Source organism: Daphnia magna, linkage group LG10 (assembly GCF_020631705.1).
Source record: "Daphnia magna isolate NIES linkage group LG10, ASM2063170v1.1, whole genome shotgun sequence".
NCBI lineage: Eukaryota > Metazoa > Arthropoda > Branchiopoda > Diplostraca > Daphniidae > Daphnia > Daphnia magna.
The window spans coordinates 2,007,588-2,025,874 of NC_059191.1; the positions used below are offsets into that span (position 1 = coordinate 2,007,588).

At 40.4% G+C, this 18,287-nt stretch overlaps 4 protein-coding genes and 1 long non-coding RNA gene across 6 annotated transcripts; 3 read left to right on the top strand and 2 right to left on the bottom strand.

Moving 5' to 3' along the window:
• The first annotated feature begins 1,607 nt into the window (after positions 1-1,607).
• Positions 1,608-4,356, top strand: LOC116932350 (alkaline phosphatase). The gene is made up of 10 exons (XM_032940137.2): positions 1,608-1,996; positions 2,068-2,172; positions 2,240-2,355; positions 2,444-2,617; positions 2,710-2,901; positions 2,964-3,156; positions 3,226-3,360; positions 3,435-3,626; positions 3,718-3,840; positions 3,940-4,356. Exons 1-10 carry the CDS (start codon positions 1,855-1,857, stop codon positions 4,143-4,145), a joined length of 1,578 nt encoding a protein of 525 aa, XP_032796028.2. The 5' UTR covers positions 1,608-1,854; the 3' UTR covers positions 4,146-4,356.
• A 483-nt stretch (positions 4,357-4,839) lies between these two features.
• On the top strand, positions 4,840-7,397 carry LOC116932349 (alkaline phosphatase). The gene is made up of 10 exons (XM_032940136.2): positions 4,840-5,074; positions 5,139-5,243; positions 5,315-5,430; positions 5,494-5,667; positions 5,736-5,927; positions 5,990-6,182; positions 6,263-6,397; positions 6,468-6,659; positions 6,808-6,930; positions 7,010-7,397. The coding sequence occupies exons 1-10, from the start codon at positions 4,921-4,923 to the stop codon at positions 7,291-7,293; spliced, it is 1,668 nt and encodes a 555-aa protein (XP_032796027.2). The 5' UTR covers positions 4,840-4,920; the 3' UTR covers positions 7,294-7,397.
• A 713-nt stretch (positions 7,398-8,110) lies between these two features.
• Positions 8,111-9,568, top strand: LOC116931955 (apolipoprotein D). Its single transcript, XM_032939641.2, has 5 exons — positions 8,111-8,247; positions 8,327-8,463; positions 8,615-8,706; positions 8,821-8,913; positions 8,987-9,568. The coding sequence occupies exons 1-5, from the start codon at positions 8,119-8,121 to the stop codon at positions 9,292-9,294; spliced, it is 759 nt and encodes a 252-aa protein (XP_032795532.2). The 5' UTR covers positions 8,111-8,118; the 3' UTR covers positions 9,295-9,568.
• Positions 9,148-10,222, bottom strand: LOC123477015. 2 transcript variants are annotated; one of them, XR_006652118.1, is made up of 3 exons: positions 9,888-10,222; positions 9,364-9,449; positions 9,148-9,288 (listed from the first exon to the last, which is right to left on the bottom strand). It is a non-coding gene; the product is annotated as an uncharacterized LOC123477015 (long non-coding RNA). The 2 variants fall into 2 exon arrangements; XR_006652119.1 differs by lacking the exon at positions 9,148-9,288 and having other exon boundaries at positions 9,306-9,780.
• A 1,534-nt stretch (positions 10,223-11,756) lies between these two features.
• Positions 11,757-18,187, bottom strand: LOC116932792 (ionotropic receptor 93a). Its single transcript, XM_045180145.1, has 12 exons — positions 17,705-18,187; positions 16,800-17,585; positions 14,412-14,524; positions 14,102-14,329; positions 13,865-13,971; positions 13,685-13,766; positions 13,366-13,524; positions 13,112-13,289; positions 12,807-13,039; positions 12,616-12,738; positions 12,404-12,549; positions 11,757-12,293 (listed from the first exon to the last, which is right to left on the bottom strand). The coding sequence occupies exons 4-12, from the start codon at positions 14,315-14,317 to the stop codon at positions 12,083-12,085; spliced, it is 1,455 nt and encodes a 484-aa protein (XP_045036080.1). The 5' UTR covers positions 14,318-14,329; positions 14,412-14,524; positions 16,800-17,585; positions 17,705-18,187; the 3' UTR covers positions 11,757-12,082.
• Positions 18,188-18,287: the final 100 nt, after the last annotated feature.

Below are 18,287 nucleotides of genomic sequence, written 5' to 3' on the forward strand. Positions count from 1 at the left end.
GTGTATTTTTCTTTTTTTTTATTAGACCGGAGTTGGTACGAACCCCGGACAAGTGTATTTAAAATTTTTTTGCATTGACCGGAGTTGTTACGAACCCCGGACAAGTGTGTTTTTCAATTTTTTTAATAGACCGGGGTTGGTACGAACCCCGGTCAAGTGTATTTTTCAATTTTTTTATTAGACCGGGGTTGGTACGAACCCCGGACAAGTGATATTTTTCATTTTTTTGCATAGACCGGGGTTGGTACGAACCCCGGACAAGGGTATTTTTTAATTTTTTGGATTTTTATTTGGCGCCATCCCAGCTTTTTTTTTTAAGATGGTGGTGGGTATACCCGTTTACCCATCAAAACTGGCCCAGCCTACCTATTTTAGCAAATAGGCTAACCGGTTCGCCCGTGGGCGACTATATTTGGCTACGATCCTAGGGTAACCCGGGTTTTCGAGAACCGGGCCGAGCCCTATCGTGCGGTAATATACGCTTCTATTTGAAATTGTTATTTACGAATATTATTTTGAAGTATTTCTATTTTGGTCGTTTGTCAATTACATAACTCAACGGCTCCCGGTGTTCCCGATAGCCTTGTAGAATAAAACAATTAAAATTCAACGCTGATTTCGATTAAATTATTAGTTTTCTGGATAAACAAGACGTTTTTAAAATAAAAGAAAACAAATAGCTATTATGGTGCACCAACTATGTATTTTACGTTTAATTAAAAATGTATTAGGTTAATTTAAAAATAAATCTGATTTCCGTTATTTTCATTCAGTTCTGAATCGAAATTATATAATTTAAGCCAAATTTTAAATTTGGCCAAAAATGAAAAAGTGAAAAACTGATTCGGCAAACATGGGTTTCATTACTCCAATCCTTCGTAAATAAGACGTCTCTATTGAGACCTATTACAACTAAAGCCATCTACTGAGAGAAATATCTCATCTAGACATAATCCCTAGCGGAAAACTTTTTCCTCTTCCGTATTTTTATGTACTCCTTACGTGATTTACGCCCCACTTCCAAAGGCTTATTTTATTGTTCTGTGTGGTACTAAGAGTACAAGACTATACATGATAGTGTCTCGTTTAAGCAGCTGACAAAGCGACTGATGATCGAATCAAGTGCTCATCTCAAGGTGTTCTAATCAAACCTTGCTCCGGTAACTGCATGAAAACTAATTGGATACAGAGAAATGATGCAACTGGCTGACGTGGTACGCAGCGAAGGTGACAATTCAAGTTAGTTTATACCTATGAACTTGTAACCTCGAGAACGGATGTTTTGTTTTGTGATTGGGGTTATCCGGTGTGGTATCAAGAGCGATATGAGAACCATACGAACCGGACTGGCATTGTATACTTGGTACGTTTTTCACGATGCGCACGGCACCATCGGTAAACAAAGTCTGATGGAATTATTAATCGATTATATCGTAATCCTCAATCCCCACTTATACTGTACATGCACACACAAAAAATTTCCCCCATGATAATATAATCCCCTATCAAAATGATATGTCATCGGTTCGTGCACGTATATTTAACTGCAAGATTACAACGACGTTGATTGCTGTCAGATCAGTGGTTAGCCCAGTGGGAGGAGACAATGGGCATTCCATTCCTGATTTTGTCCGTATGGGTTTATCAAAAATACTTAAGCTGTCCGGTATGAATACCCTCTCACCTGAAAAATAAAACAAAATAAAAACAATGAGTGGCAGTTGTCTAGGGAAACAACAAAATCGTTCCTCCTCCCTCCTGAATTTTTTTGGCAGGCCAGACGAGTATCGAAGCCCATAAATATGTCAAACAAGGGCAGCTCGAATGGCATAGATCGTTGATCTTCAGTCAAGGATGATGTACTCCCAGATTTTGTTGGCGACGACGTTGATTCTGTCCTTGACAGGTGTCGTTTTCGGTGATGGACAACACAGTGGAAGCAGAGATCGTGCTGCAGCTAGAGCTGCTCGCAAAGCCCAACGAGCTGTTACCGAAGGTAAAACCTTTTCTCTTTTGTTTAGCTTGCCTCCTACAATTTTGATTAAGTGCCGTGATGTTCTTTAACAGACGCAACGTACTGGAATCAACTTGGCCAGCAACTGCTTCTCGACGAACTGGGCAAACAGCGGATCAATAGCCAAGCCAAGAATATCATTTTCTTTCTCGGCGATGGTTAGTTGTTTTCAATACGATGTGTATCTATCGATTTATCGTGTTTCAATTACAATTTGATGCGTAGGTATGTCAATCTCGACCGTAACGGCCGCACGGATCTACAAGGGACAGAAGGCAGGCAAAACTGGAGAAGAAGAACAGCTGTACTTTGATCGATTTCCTTACACCGCTCTATCAAGGGTAAATTGCATTCTAAATTATACCTATAAATTAAGCATCAGAGGTGTATGTTAATTACATATGACTTATGTCCTTACATTAAAATAAGACCTATTGCACGGATGCCCAAGTAGCCGATTCTGCCTGCTCTGCCACCGCTTACCTGTGTGGTGTCAAGACTGACACGGATACGATCGGAATAGATGCCAACGTCGAATTCAATAATTGTACTACCCAGAATGATCCAGCCACACGAGTTGATTCCGTTATGGCCTGGGCCCAGGTATGGTAGAGGATAGCCATTAATCAGTTAAAGTTGTCCGCGAAAACTGCTGCGATTACTATAACTGTAATGTTGGTTATTGGTGAACGCAGGCTGCTAACAAAGGAACGGGAATCGTGACAACGACACGTATCACTCACGCCACACCAGCTGGAACGTACGCTCACGTTGCAAATCGCGATTGGGAAGACGATTATGCGCAATCTTTCGATGGTGCGGACTCAACCATTTGCGATGACATTGCAGAACAACTCGTCCTTAATAATCCTGGCCAAAATTTTAAGGTAATTAACCTTTAATCCATTAGAATGTCAGCTAATTCACATGAACATTGTCTGTCGGACAGGTCATTTTGGGAGGTGGACGTGCTTACTTCACACCAAGGACAGCCCAAGATCCTGAAACCGGAGCAGCTGGCCGTCGTCGAGATGGCAAGGATTTGATTGGACAGTGGGTGGCTAATCACCCGACTGGCAAATATATAACCACTCGCGATGAATTGGTTAATCTTGATGTTGCTGGAACAGATTCTCTCTTCGGTTTGTTCGTCATTTTCTATTGATAAATCATAATTGAACTTAATTGATTAATGCAAACTGATGTTTCAGGTTTATTTAGTTCATCTCATATGGAATACTTTTTGGAATCCGGCACGGCTAATAATCCTACATTGGAAGAGATGACGAGGACAGCTATCCAAATGTTGCAAAAAGAGGCCAACGGTTATGTTCTGCTCGTCGAAGGTTCGTTTTGTTTTGATCGACGTTCTCGCCATCGATCGATCACTTGACTGACTTCTGATTCATTTTTTGTTCAGGCGGAAGGATCGATCAGGCCCATCACGATGGACGGGCTAAAGTAGCCCTTGAAGAAGCCTTCCAATTCGATTTGGCAATCTCCGCTGCAGTCAATTTAACAGACCCAGCTGATACGCTCATCATCGTTACGGCAGATCACTCACACACCATGACAATCAACGGCTATCCCGATCGTGGCAACGACATTCTAGGTCAGTCGTGTGTTCTTAGCCTAAAATGTGTTGTTTACATCGTTCATATCTTATTTCATGACCTAATTCAAACTTAATCATTTAACGATAGGCCTGGTCGGTTATTTGGCTTCTGATCTAAAACCATACACAACTCTGAATTATGCCAACGGACCCGGCTACGTTAACGGCTACTTGGGAGGAGACCGTGTTGATTTGACCAATGTCGATACGAGTAATAATTCGTTTTATTTCTTCGTTACGTGTTACTGCGCTATTCATGTTTACGTATACTTAAATATTCATTGACGTGTTATGATTTATTGCATTATAGCTGCTGATACATTCAGGCAGCCAGCCTTAGTTCCTCTTGCGTCCGAGACTCACGGTGGCGATGATGTCGCTATTTTTGCTCGTGGTCCTCAAGCCCATCTTTTCCAGGGCGTCTACGAGCAGCACTACATCGCCCACGTCATGGGATATGCAGCCTGTATCGGCCCCGGTGTCAAATTCTGCGACGTTCCGCGAAGTCGTTATTAAATAGTTAATTTAATTAAATATAAAAACTGGATTTTATATACCTATGGCAATGACCAAATGTGCACTGAGATTTGGAAATTGAAAAATTATCTTCAATTGGCTACATCCACTAATAATAAAAGTTCATAACAAATTATATTTTTCTATTGACCAACCTCTTGTTTGATATTACACGTTCTGTTCAAAAACCGGAATAAAATTTTTAAATCGATTTATTTTTTAACGATTGTTCGACTGTTTTTCCAAGCAACTTTGCGTGTTTTCGGATATCAATGGCAGATCCATATGGACTTTGGTTATACAAAGAAAAACAGGGGCTAGTGTACCTAAGTTTACAGACTTTAGGGGTGATAAATGTTTAAGGCTATCAAGTGTAGCGGTTATCATCTTATTATTACTGCGCTTATAGATACGGAGGCTGGTAGGTCCGTAACTGTTATCAATCAAAACAATGCAGAGTATAGTCTAATAAAAATGATTCGACTAGGGCACGATCTCACCTTTCATCCTCCTGGCTAGGTGTTGAGACTTTATCTCGTTCTGATAGCGATGAACAAAGCAACGCACATGACCAAACGACCTTTCCTTTAGGTTTGTGTGCGACAATCAGTTGATGAAACAGGGCAAAGATCTCGTTCAACATAGTTTCTTCCACTGCCCAATTCGTATGCTAATGCCGTTAGTCAAATATGGACTTTTTTATTCACGAGCTCTCATTCACTGTCAGAAGTTTCATCCGGAGAGTGAGATCACGTTGCAGCGGATCACAACATAAATGAAGTTGTCTATCAGTTTCACATTAGCCAGCTCTTTGCTGCTATTGTTTTTGTCTGCGGCATTGATCGGTGTAAGTAACGCGGACGAGTACCACCGTATTCCACATCACTCGTCTCGATCCAACAATCAAAGGAATCGAGCCATCACCGAAGGTTGAATGGCAGAAACAATCTCTGTAAACTGCTCATGGTTTAATCTTTTGGAACGACTTTACAGATGCTGCGTTTTGGAAGAGCACAGCCCAGGCTCTTCTGCAAGCAGAATTAAACAAAAAACCCATCGAGGCCAAAGCCAAAAACGTCATTTTATTCCTGGGCGATGGTTAGTTTGATTTCCTCACGTTCGAGACTAAAACTAATTCGTGTTCTCCTCCATTTCATGGCAAACGTAAGGTATGTCAATCGCTACGGTGACTGCCGCACGAATCTATAAGGGGCAGAAGGCCGGCAAAACTGGTGAAGAGGAGCAACTCACATTCGATAAATTTCCTTACTCTGCTTTATCAAGAGTAAGTTTCGCCACGGCCGGATGAATCAGTTTCAAATTGGTTACGTGTCCTATCATTTTACAGACGTACTGCACGGACGCGCAAGTCGCCGATTCAGCCTGCTCGGCAACCGCTTATTTATGCGGTGTCAAGACAGACATCGATACCATAGGTTTGGACATCAATGTCGTTTACAAGGATTGTTCGACACAAAATGATGCTGCTAATCGAGTCAGCTCAATTATGACTTGGGCTCAGGTATGTGTTTGTTACAGATATGACATCTTTGTTGATTGAGATTGTTTTGCATGTCATTAAAATTGAAGGCCGCCAACAAAGGTACTGGTATCGTGACGACGACAAAAGTCACTCACGCAACCCCAGCTGGAACGTACGCTCACGTTGCCAATCGTGATTGGGAAGATGATTACGCCCAGTCTTTCGATGGCGTTGACACGACCACTTGTGACGACATTGCTGAACAACTTGTTCTCAACGATCCCGGCAAAAATTTTAAAGTTGACACTCGATATGATTTTATGAGTTTTCACGTGCTACAACAATCAATGGTTTTGGACAGGTGATTTTGGGAGGTGGTCGATCGTACTTTATGCCGAATACAATGCCCGACATTGAAACAAAGGAAAACGGGCGCCGTAGAGATGGAAAAAATTTGATTGACGAATGGAAAAAAGCCCATCCGACTGGAAAATATGTGACCAGTCGCGATGAATTGCTTAATTTAACCGTGTCAGGAACTGATGCAGTGCTCGGTAAATATTTGTCTATAGGGTACCATTCTTTGATTGACCAATTTGATTGATTTTTGTATGCACGTAATTAAATGTTCCAGGTTTATTCAGCCCAGCTCATATGGAATACTTTATGGAATCGAGCACTGCAAACAATCCGACTTTGGAACAAATGACGCGAACAGCCATTCAAATGTTACAGAAGGAGACCAATGGTTACGTCCTTCTCGTCGAAGGTTAGTTGCGATGGCATTCCAAACCCCATCCGTTCATATCCTAATTTTTAATGCCCGACTCATTTTTCAGGTGGAAGGATCGATCAAGCGCATCACGACGGACGAGCTAAATTGGCCCTTGAGGAAGCTATCCAATTTGATTTGGCCGTTGCGGCTGCATTGGAACTGACTAGCACGGACGACACCCTCATCATCGTTACTGCAGATCACTCACATACTTTGACAATCAACGGCTATCCCGATCGTGGCAACAATCTGTTAGGTATATGTAGAAAATAGGAGTTGTGTCTAATAACGATAAGTTAATGTGGACCATGTCAATATGTACGTAACTTATATAATAGAATTAGATAAAGACACGGGTACAATACCACGTCAATATTAACAGAAATTGATTTGAAATCGTATAGGTTTGTCTGGTGATATGGGTGAAGATGATAAGCCCTACACAACGCTGTCTTACGCTAACGGCCCTGGTTACGATACGACATTCGCCAATGGAGAGCGCATCAATTTAACTAACGTCGACACAAGTATGCAATATAACTTTCTAATGACTGCTTTTATTGTAATGGGTTTATTTTAACACCCGAAATTGATTCGTCTCTCCAGCCGCTGATTCATATCTTCAGCCGTCAGCCGTGCCCATTGGCTCTGAAACTCACGGGGGTGATGACGTGGCCATATTCGCTATTGGTCCCCAGGCGCACCTTTTCCAGGGTGTCTACGAGCAACATTACATCGCCCACGTAATGGCATACGCAGCTTGCGTTGGAGACGGTCTCAAATTTTGCGATGCCAAGTCATCGTCAAGTCGTCACGGAGCTGTACCTTTGATTATGTTGGTGCAGTTTGTCCTTGTTTGGTTTGCAGGTCGTTTGCTGTTTCGTTCCTAATCAACTAACACATGCAAAGAATGTCTGCCAAAATGTTGGCATTCGATTCGCAAAATCTTTTAGGTTGTAAAGGGTATTTTTAATACACAGAAATGCATAATCAAGGTTGAAATCGATTCGTTTTGCATGTTGAATTGATTCCGCGTTCAAATAGCTTATTTCATCAAAACGCATTTATAATGCAGTTCGTGATTTTGCGGATTGCTAGTATCGCACGGTGCACAAAGTAGCGAACTACCCTCCGCCCGCTGGACTCGCGGATTACGTTAATGCAGATAGGACTATATATGAATTCCCCATCAGTAGGTGTCCATGCCAGGTACAATTAGTCTATCCATCCATGAAGCATAGAACATCATCAAGGATTTCCAACAGTATGTTTGGCTTTCTCTAATTTCCCACCATTCACTGCAATTTGTAAACAACCAACTATGGACGTTCCGTCGCTCACGGAGTGTTTTTATACAGTATTTACTATAGTCGCATTCGTCGGAGCGCATCGAGCTACATTGTGATGGAATGAACTGGTTACACTGTACAAATTCTTAACGTATAGATATCCCGTTATGTCGACTTGACAAAGCTATATTGTCTCTGTCATATTTCGAGCGGCCGATGCGCCGTTATCTGCAGACACCGGTAGCATACATCACAGCACAAACCCGAGACGCTTCCTCCCTTCTCTCTGCCACATTTTTCCCTCATTGCGGAACTTCTTCGAAAGAAAATGACTACATTAAAGTCGAGATTGTTTCCGCAGCAACCTTCAGTTGCCGAGTATCTTTTGCCTGTTAATGTCGTGGTTTAACATAACATTATCATACAATGAAATCGCTTGTAGAGTTTGCCACATTGTTGGTGCTGCTCTGGGTTGCCGGCCCAACAACCGGGCAAATCCTCCGCATAGGACATTGCCCATCTTTCTCCGTCCTTAAGGATTTTGAAATGGACAAGGTAGGGCCTTTGATGGGGGCTGTATAAGTGACCACATCTTCCCGTAATGATAGAGGACTTTATATTGGATTTAATTTAGTACTTGGGGACCTGGTATCAAATCGAACGCTACTTCTCCTTCCCAGGAATGAGCGGCAAATGTTGGACGCAAACTTATTATCCGGATCCCGAAGTGGAAGGACGCTACAAGTTGCGGATGGATTATCGTGATTTCGTGTACGTTATAGCGATATCGTTGAATGGTCGGGATTCTGATGTGTCGTCCTTAAGTTCCTCTAACTATAGTTGCTTCCTAAAAGTGAACTGTGGATAGATAATGTAATAGAGGTACAGTTTTACTTTTACCCCAATTTTCTCTTGTTTCTAGGGTGGAAAATAAAATGACGGCTGAAATGGATATTTACCAAGATATGGCTGACGATCCAGCCACACTGACTAGCCAACTTTTCAGCATGCCATGTAGGTTCGATTTTTTTTTTTTAACCTGGAAGTTTCTAATCTCGTCAATCTTTCTTATTCAATTTTACGGCAAACAATGTGCTACTGGTTGGCATGATTGGTGTACCTATCCAGTTACTGCGGACGACTATCAAGTGTTGAGTACCGATTACACAAACTATGCCATCGAATATCGTTGCGAAGATCGTGGGCTATTCCAGCGCCGAGGTAACAGCACGACCAATAGAATTTACTTGACAAAAACATTGCTCCATTTTTTGCTTGTCTATACACGTCGAAGAATCCCTGTGGCTACTCTCTAGATCACCGTTCCCGAAATCATGGGTCATGAAAGAAGCCAGGAGTGTCGTTGCCAGTCTTGGCCTTAAAATGTCCAGCCTTCGACCAGTGACGCAAGATTGTTATCTTCCTCATCGTGGCCTACACCCTGTTCGGCCCCACCCGCAACATACAACCAACAGGAACAATTTCATCCAGATGTATTCTCGAGCACCTCCCCTTCAGCAGCATCACAAATTGATTGAACTCCCGAGACAGCCTCATTTTGCTTACCCAGCCCTCAGTGGACCGGAACGATCTTCCCTATAGGAATAATGGCATACAGGTCACAACGAAATCTTCAAGATAACAAACAACCGTTTTGCTTATCATTCTCACCATCATCTTTTTTTTTTTTACGATAATATTCCGTTGTAGATTTTTTATTCGTCCATTCTCCGGGCAAGAGGCTAAACAGCACGCTCCTATTAAATAACTATCGGTTAGGTGCATTATGAACATTTATTGCAAGTACATTAAAATCATTTGTTTGTGTCAGTGTAGTAAGGCATCAGTCGCAAGAATTATATTTAAATATTTGTTATTTCAATGTCACTTTTTCATGACGGCTACGGAAAAACAAAAAGGTCTAAACCGAAACGGTTAGACCGCGTAAACCGTGGATTCGCTGCAAACGGCCATAAATATATAGCACCGATTTTGGGTGACAAGAAAAGAGTTTTGTGGCCAACGGTAATGAAGGTAAATTGTCGCTGTTTGTGAGGTTCGGAATCTAGCGGTAACTTGGCCTATTGGCTGCATGAATTCACGGTTTAGTGGACAATTGCGTAGCAAAACGAGAACACAATAAAAAAAAAATGAAAAGATTTCAAAAGAATTTTCTGGTCGACAATTTCATATACTTGGGTCAGTGTAAAGTGTTCTAAAGACCTCAGTTAGACGCTCTACTTCCGTTGGTAAATGTCGCGAATGATTGTACGACTTGTATTGACGTCTTTTCCCGCCGTTAGAGAACGCAGAACTGGTTAAGTGATTTACTGATTTGGTTAAGTCGAAAACAAAAAGTAGGAGGTGGGATTCGCAAAGTGAAATATGGGATTAGTGCAAAAAATGCTGTTGCTGAGTTGAAAACATATTGTCCAACTCTCTAGAGAGTTGGGCAAGTTTAGACAAGAAAAAGCAAAGTCTGGAAGATTCCATACAGTAAACCCCCACATCACAGAGGGATTATTGCGGCCCTCTTATTGGCTCTTTCCCTCTCCTCACCCTAAATCCCCTCCACCCCTTCTGTTTGTGGTGTGTGGGGTTTTTACGTGTGTGGAGTTTTTCTCGGGCTGCTGCCTTCATTTGTTTGTTTTTCGTGTTATTTATGTTTACGTTTATGGTTTGTAATTTATTTATTTATGCTAACACACTATTTATACCTTTATTAAATCGTCTTTTAATGTATAAAACAGGAATGAATTAAACACCGGTATGTTTTCATTATAATTATTGTGAATGATCACTTATGAACAACTGGGTTGGTGCAGGCCGGAGAAAAACGGTTTCCAAACCTGATTTTGGGAGAATCGGGAAAACTATAAGACCAAAAGTTTTAACAATTATAGGAATGGATATATCTTGATAAGATCTGTCCATTTCTGTAAAAATATTGCTTAAAAAGTACTTATTGGAGAAGTAAACCGCTTCGCCATTTTTCAGGTAGGTAGGTGCGGTTTAGCGGGTCGAAGGTAACCCCCATCTTCCAGTAATACGTTAAATTTAAATAATTTTTTGCGGGGAAACTACAAGACCAAAATTAAAAAATTTTACAGAAATGGATAGCTCTTGATAAGGGCTATCTATTTCTCTATAATTTATGAAAAAATATTCATACAAAAAAAAAGTTTCAAAAACAATGAAAATTGTTACTTAAGTCTATAAGATCGATTATATCTCTAGAGCGCAAAAACGACAAAAAATGTTGTTTATGAAAATTGTCTTAATTATTTTACAGAAATGGATAGCCCTTATCAAGAGCTATGCATTTCTGAAAAATTTATTTATTTTGGTCTTATAATTTTCCCGCAAAAAATTATTTAAATATTACGTATTATTGTGGGGTGTGGATTACCGGATACCCGCTAAACCGCACCGACCTACCAAGAAAATGGTAAATCAGGTTACTCTTCCAATAAATAGCCTACTTTTTAAGCAATATTTTTGCAGAAATGGACAGATCTTATCAAGATATATCCATTCCTATAATTATTTTTATCGTTTCCCCGATCATTACAAGATCGGGTTTTGGAACCGCCAACCCAAGCCCCATGGAGTGACAATTTACACTAATTTAAGAAAACACACCGGTACTTAATTCAATCTATTATATAAAATGAAAAAAAACAAACAATTAATTTAAGTAAAAATATTGTATTTGTAAAAACTTAATAAAGAGCAAACAATAAATGTAAATAATAAAAATGCACGAAAGAAACAAACAAATCAAAGCGGAAGCCCCACGGAAAACCACACTGTGTACATCAGGAAAATGTGGGAGTGGAAAGCAGAAAGACATGGAAAGGTGTAGGGGTGGAGAGTACCAATCAGAGGACTGGAATAGTCCCTCTGGGATGTAGCGGTGACGATCTCGACCCTTCGAGACCGTCTCGCGGAGACCAAGTTGAAAATCCGTGGCAGTTTGGAAATGTTTTACGCGTTTGCTTATCACTGCCTGTATAAAAAAACAATCTAACAGACAGCTACGTTGATTGAGTATAAAGGACAAAGAGACTTTTATTGCTTTATTATTTACTCTTTGAATGAAAACACAGACTGGGAGTGAACTAATACAGTTCCACTCGTTTGTGAAAACACATATACTTTCTAGCTACACATTTAACATAATTTTCTAGCAATCAAAAGGGATCTCTTCTTCAGAATAAGTTCCTTCTGCTAAGACATTTAAACACTGTTACTAATTTCTAAAGATGCAACTATAAAGTGTGGGAATGCAAATCTATAGAGAAGAGTGTAATACGTAAAATTTTCATCACATTGATGAAAATAAGCTCCACGTCGGGTTGTATAGTCTGCAGACTTCCTATGTGGGCGATTATCGACGCCGGAATATGAATTCTCCGAAGAAGCTTAAGATTGACAAACCATAACCAAAGCCCAGCGCGAGAAAAGCTCCGCTCAAACCCCCAAGTGTGACGCGTTGTTTCTCAGAGGTGACGTCACGTTGATTCAAGCAACGAGACGCATCAGCCATATTGCGACTGAACCATAAATCGACGAATCCAGCTTCGTGAGCCTTTAGCATTCTGCAGAGTTCTCCGTTCGTGGAATGTTAACAAAACGCGTACACAAAAAAAGATCAATAAAAAAAAAAATCTTATCAAGTGATCAAATCTGTATATGCAAATCAACTTGCCCTCTGTTGTAGTATTCGACGTCCGCTTGCTTTGAAATTGCAAGGCCCGCTCCGAAACTAAAGAAAAGTTCCTTCGCGATCGTGAAATCACAATGGCCAGTTTTTTTCAGGTCCTCTCCAACGTAATTTTTTATCGTTCTATATTCCTAAATTTGAGAAATAAATGACGCCATCTTTGGAATGATATGAGTGTCGATGGAATTGATTTTTACTTGGACGTAAGCGCTTGATCCCTTTCTAACCCTTTCCATACATTGTTCCGTCTCGCTGCAACGCAGATCAGGTTCATTTCTCAATTGATCTCCCAGATACTTGAAAATCCCATCTTCAGCGTTCTGAAAATGTAAAGCAGTTCATCAGCTATAGTTGAATAATAATGAGCTAAAACCTTGGATGGCTTTACCGTAAACAGAAGGTCAGGTGACCATCCACGATTGACTGTAATTTTGACTTTAGGATTTTTAGGTATGTCGTATAAAGATTGAATCATGGGTTTGTAATTAGGTGACGTCACAAATGAGATCAGGACGCTACTGTAAGCTGTCACTAGTACGAAACAGGCCGTGCACCACGCCCCGGCCAGGAAGCGAATCGTCAGTTTCTGGTCACGGCTTGTTCCACCTTGTGCTAGCAAACCTATATGCAAGAAATACACGAAAATTATGAGAATCTATCTAGTCTCTGCGTAATGCCTTTAAAAAATTTTACCTTGCGATAAAATTACGCCAAAAACGTATTGAAAGGCTCGACCGATATCTTCAAATAACTTGCCGTGAGTTAATTCATTTTTATTTTCTTTATTTGTCATGTAATCTTTGATGCAATGACTGATGCCATACAGGCATAATATTGTCATTCCCATAGAGACAACCAGAAAAGTCCAGATCTAAATAAATCACAATAGAATAAATAGCCTAAAAATGATGTATGCTAATGCGCATTCGTGATGGTGATGTTCATACCTGTCCCTGGAATGGCTTCCAGACAGCTGTGATATCAACCTCGGAACTCGGTTTCGGTATGACAAGACCAAATTGACCAATAACAAACGGATAAGGAAAGTTGAGCTTCTGAAAGCGGCTTGCTGTTATAACAATTCCTCCCAGGATGACCTCAGCTCTCTGGAGAAAACAAAAAAAAAGCATATGATTAACAAACGTTATAACGTATATTTGTTCTGCTTGCTGTCCCGCCTGTCGAGGCCTTTCCGGTTTCCTGTGCATTTCCTGTCTTTTCTATTGATTTATTAAGAAATTGATTTTCAATGTAATTATTCATTACCCCTTCCAAGATGTAGCTCATCAGACCTTTTCCGGCAGCATTGTTCTCGACGCTGTAAATATTGTCTGGTATAATTTCGTACCTGATTAAATTACACACTCAATTTAAGTCAATACCGGTGTTAAGAAGAATCTGTCACTTAATTTTGAATAAAACAAATACATTTTGAAACAGACATACCTGAAATTCATTGTGTGAGATAGCCATTCCAGAACTGACATGGCGATTCCGCCAAGGCTGGTAATATGGTTACTCGAATTTCTTGTAACGATAAGTACCGGAGGAAGCTAAAAGAGATAACAATTATCTTAAAAACAGTAAACGATAAATACTAATGGCATTGTTTGTATTTTTCAAACGATAATAATAATACGAAAAACCCTGCGATAAAAGCTCGATCACGATTCGGAGACTAACGTGAAGCATCACAAAGCGCAGGTAAGCGCTGTTGTTGTTAGTAGGCCCGCCACGTAATTGAACGCCTCCTTCTGCTTCGTAACCGCTACAAATCTGTTGATTGCAAATGATGAGCAATGATAGAAGGATGACCGATTGTAGACTGACGGATAAAGTCAAATGACGGCCAATGCTAGTTGTTGATGGTAACATGCAGCCGACAATCCAAGATGCCATGATGCAAAGTTCCTTGAATATGAAATGTCCACGTTAAATTGTGGTTGCAAAAATGGAATTAGCTCTGGCAGAGCATAATGCATTGTAAGGTCACCTGTAGATCAACAATTCAAATTGTTTAGTTTGGATTCGATAATTAAGACGATCACGCTTGTTGAAATTGTCCGGACGACGAAAAAGGACAGCTATCGTCGACGAAATCCCGTGCTGCAATAGAAATTACAATTCGCTTATCTCTTGTGTTATTAGGACTTTCTGCGGGAAAAGAGAGAGAGAGAAAAAAAAACAAAATCTGAACTTCACTCAACGTCTAAAAGTGACATGAAATCGGGACTTGACACATCATCAACTTCGCTTGCAGCACAAAAACAGTCAAAATATGAATCGATCCGTTAAAAAAAAGTGTATACCAATATAGCTAAAACTTACATCTTTTTTCCCGATGTTTTTCGCATTTGTACATTAGTTGATTGACAGGTACGTCTGTCATAGTTTTTTTATGTGTGTTTCTGTTTTGAAACCGAACGCGTTTCTTGTGCCACAAAGGTACGTACCAAAAGAAATTGCGTGATAGTTCTAGGTCAAACGTAAAAATGCCAACTATATACGTTTAGAAATTTTGCTTTGAAAGCTATGATATGATATTTCGGAACGATCGAACGAAAAGACATGACGTGCGACTCGATCGCCCCTTATTTGCAATAACGATTCGAGAACGTGATTTAATTCGAAAAGCTTGTACCCGACGTTGACTGTGCGTAGTCGGTTCTATGTTCTGGCACATGTCGCTAAATTCTTGATGGCCGCGGGATTGAAAAGGGAACACAATTTCATAATTCCAAATCTATCATAATGCCCCAACCTATCAAATTTACCTGAAGTTTCAAAATTGGACTCTTGATCGTGAACTACGGTGGTGAAAGTTGCTAGTCACGGCGTTCCTTCAATCTCGCTTAACTGGCTATGATTGCGTAAGTGCCCGTCTTGCATAGAATAGGTTCCCCCAAATATCCAAGATTTCCTTTCTTCGAATTCCACGCATTCCTCAATCTTCCGCTAATTATTGTACCAGCATTTTTATAGCTATAGGCAACATGTTTTTTTTTTCACAATTCTATTCGTCTATTGTTATACAACCTAATAACACAATGCCAAGAAGAACTACAAGCCATCGAACGAAGGTCGTCTATTCCGAGAAAATCGTGAGGACGGACAACCCATTGCCCCCCCCCTCCCTTCGTGATTTTCAAAAGAGGAAACGATAACGATTGATTGAAAACAGCATGAACTTGTCTATCGCTTTAGCAGAGCAAACGATGCTGACGTCTACCACAACGGGTCTCAAATTACAAGACAAAGGCTTAGATTATAATAAGAGGGAATACTAATGAACACACGTAGAAGAATGGTGATTTTCAAATATGTCAAAGCAAACACAACTTGTTTTTATCAAAGGATCGCAGTTCTATAATTTAAATCTAGCTTACGTATTTTGACATAAGTACAATATAAACCCCCTAATTTGAACATGTCAAAAGCGCTATTGTGATATTACTGTAATGACTCTGCTGACGTAACTCTTCATTAAAGTATGTTCTCCAACTCTCCAAGGCAAATTGCCGAAAACAAAAGAAATCGAGTCAGTCTGCAACAAATCAAAGTCAGAGAAAACGGACGAGATTTTTTTGCTACAGCGTTTCACGAGACCCTCTTCCTGTTGCTTCCCTTTCTCCTGTTGGGCAGCACGTTAACACGCCAACATGTCATGTGTGCAGCGAATCTTAGTTGCTGTTGCGTTGAACGATATCATCCCCTCTAGTCGACATGGAGAGCTACCGTGACTTTTAAGTCACGCAAATATAAAATCAAGGGGACAAATGAAATGCGTTCGGACGCCACGGAAAGTTTCCCCCGAGAATGCGACAGCTTTCACTCGACCTCATTGACAAAACAGAATTTATTCAGAAAACAACAACAACAGCAAAAAAAGTGAATATGCAAACAAAAGAAATTCTTTCTTTTGTTGTCCTCGTAGGAAAACTGAACGCAGGCAGAAGACGACTATCGTCCAGGGCCCCTGGGTTTTCTCTTTTTGCAGAATTTTAATGTTTGACTCACGAGCGCTATTTTTCGTGCACAACGACCTAATTATTCGGCGTGATTGCAATTGGGTTTTGGCATTTTGATATCGGTATATATACTCGTAATCAGTTTGATGATCATCGGTTAACGCACTTGGGCTTTCTCTAATTCTGTTTTGCACCTAGAATTGTTTATTCTGTTTCCCGTTTGGGTCAGGAAGATTCCGAGCAAATTAATTAAAATTCTCTATCCACGGCTCCCGGATATGTTACTGAAAAAAGCCCTTTTTTTTTTTCAAAATCGTATACACTGGAAAAGAATATAGTTGATATTCCTGGCACTTGACAAATCTGTTGGCTTTCTTTCTTATATTCATTTTATTTTTTATTTTTATAGTTACCTTCTTTTTGGCAGCTGATGGAAGAAATTCAATGTATTGAGAACGAGGCTTTGTCCCGACAAGCGTGAAGCGATAGGCCGGCGCTCATTCGTTGTTCAGTTTTGCTTGTCACGCGTTCATGACACAGCGATACGTGCACTTTCTCATCCGCAATTCAGCAAGAAAGCATCTGCAGTTGAATCTCCGACGAGCCGATTTCCAGCGTGACACATATATTTCGGTCCGTAGACCTTGTACAATGTTGAACACGTATGCGACAGTGGACGTGAAAGGAACGTCTCTGTCAACCGGTAGCACACTTCTCACGCTAGTGACAAGAATCAACGTTTAATTGGCAAGCAGATGCGAAGTGGACGATCACTCAGTTCGACGAAATGAAAGAGAGAATTCCCTCGTCGGGTCGATGGAACTTCCGGAGAGAAACCAGAAGTGAAAGAGAAAAAAAAAAAAACGAGAACATATTGATGTTGACAAGTAGAGGTTGATGATGAATGAATGGGAAACATTCCCACACGAAAGTTCTTGAACCATTTGCTTCCGTTGGTGAAAGAATGAGGTGTTCCGGGCGAGGGCCGGCAGTTTTGAACCTGAGGAGAGACTCGTCTCACGAGTGCAATTCGTTTCTTGTTTAATTTCTTTATTTTTAACGAATTGAATGCGAATTCCGTCGTTTTTTTTCATGAAGAATCAAATTGCTGTAACTATAGAAAGTTATTTTGGAACCGGTTCAGAACTAATTATGTACTCGTTCTAGGAGGGCGAAGATGCCAATCTTCATTTACTTTCCTAGAAAGAAAACAAAAAAATTATCTTGGAATGTGCAGTGACGGTTAATGTTTTTTCATTGTACCCGTAATTATTATTTGTAATAAATCTATGGGCTACCGTTCATAAATTACACTCACGTTTACAGTTGAAAAATTGCAAGGTGAACAACATGAGCAGAATTTTTGATATCCTTCATTCCGTTGTGTGACTGACAATGAGCTTAGTTTAATTGCGTTTCTCATGAGGAGGATCTTCCTTTCCACGAAGTCTGTGGGTAGCGAATGCCAAAACTGAGGTGACCTTCTCATACCAGTGGAAGAGCTTACAGCAAAGGTCAGACTGTAGGCCACTGGGAAGAGCAAAAGGACGTGACACCTGCACTTTACTAATGTGAACGATACTGTGGAGCTTGCAAATTACTTGACGCAATACGCACATTGCTCCACACTCATGAACTATAGACAGAGAACGATATGAATGACAATTGCCATAACCTTCCATTCCAAGAATTGAACCTTGACTATTTACTTGGCATTTCAAATCAATCGTAATAATTACGTAAACGTTAGCCCTGACATGATTTGTGAGGAAAATAAAAATTCCAAATTTCTTTCCAAACTACAAAGGCCTGTGAATTGTGGCCCCCCCTTCATATTCAAGTCACGCATCGTTTTGATAATATCTTTGACGAGTCGCAATGATTGGCACGGCTGTTGACCG

Coding starts and splice junctions, on each gene's coding strand:
- LOC116932792 (XM_045180145.1), bottom strand. CDS start 14,317: ATGGCATCTTGGATTGTCGGCTGCATGTTACCATCAACAACTAGCATT. Junction 13,972..14,101: donor TGCGCTTTGTGATGCTTCAC/GTTAGTCTCCGA, acceptor TATCTCTTTTAG/CTTCCTCCGGTACTTATCGT. Junction 13,525..13,684: donor TGAGCTACATCTTGGAAGGG/GTAATGAATAAT, acceptor TGTTTTCTCCAG/AGAGCTGAGGTCATCCTGGG.
- LOC116932349 (XM_032940136.2), top strand. CDS start 4,921: ATGAAGTTGTCTATCAGTTTCACATTAGCCAGCTCTTTGCTGCTATTG. Junction 6,183..6,262: donor AGGAACTGATGCAGTGCTCG/GTAAATATTTGT, acceptor TAAATGTTCCAG/GTTTATTCAGCCCAGCTCAT. Junction 6,660..6,807: donor TCGTGGCAACAATCTGTTAG/GTATATGTAGAA, acceptor GAAATCGTATAG/GTTTGTCTGGTGATATGGGT.
- LOC116931955 (XM_032939641.2), top strand. CDS start 8,119: ATGAAATCGCTTGTAGAGTTTGCCACATTGTTGGTGCTGCTCTGGGTT. Junction 8,248..8,326: donor AGGATTTTGAAATGGACAAG/GTAGGGCCTTTG, acceptor GATTTAATTTAG/TACTTGGGGACCTGGTATCA. Junction 8,464..8,614: donor ATGGATTATCGTGATTTCGT/GTACGTTATAGC, acceptor TCTTGTTTCTAG/GGTGGAAAATAAAATGACGG.
- LOC116932350 (XM_032940137.2), top strand. CDS start 1,855: ATGATGTACTCCCAGATTTTGTTGGCGACGACGTTGATTCTGTCCTTG. Junction 2,618..2,709: donor CCGTTATGGCCTGGGCCCAG/GTATGGTAGAGG, acceptor TGGTGAACGCAG/GCTGCTAACAAAGGAACGGG. Junction 3,841..3,939: donor TTTGACCAATGTCGATACGA/GTAATAATTCGT, acceptor ATTGCATTATAG/CTGCTGATACATTCAGGCAG.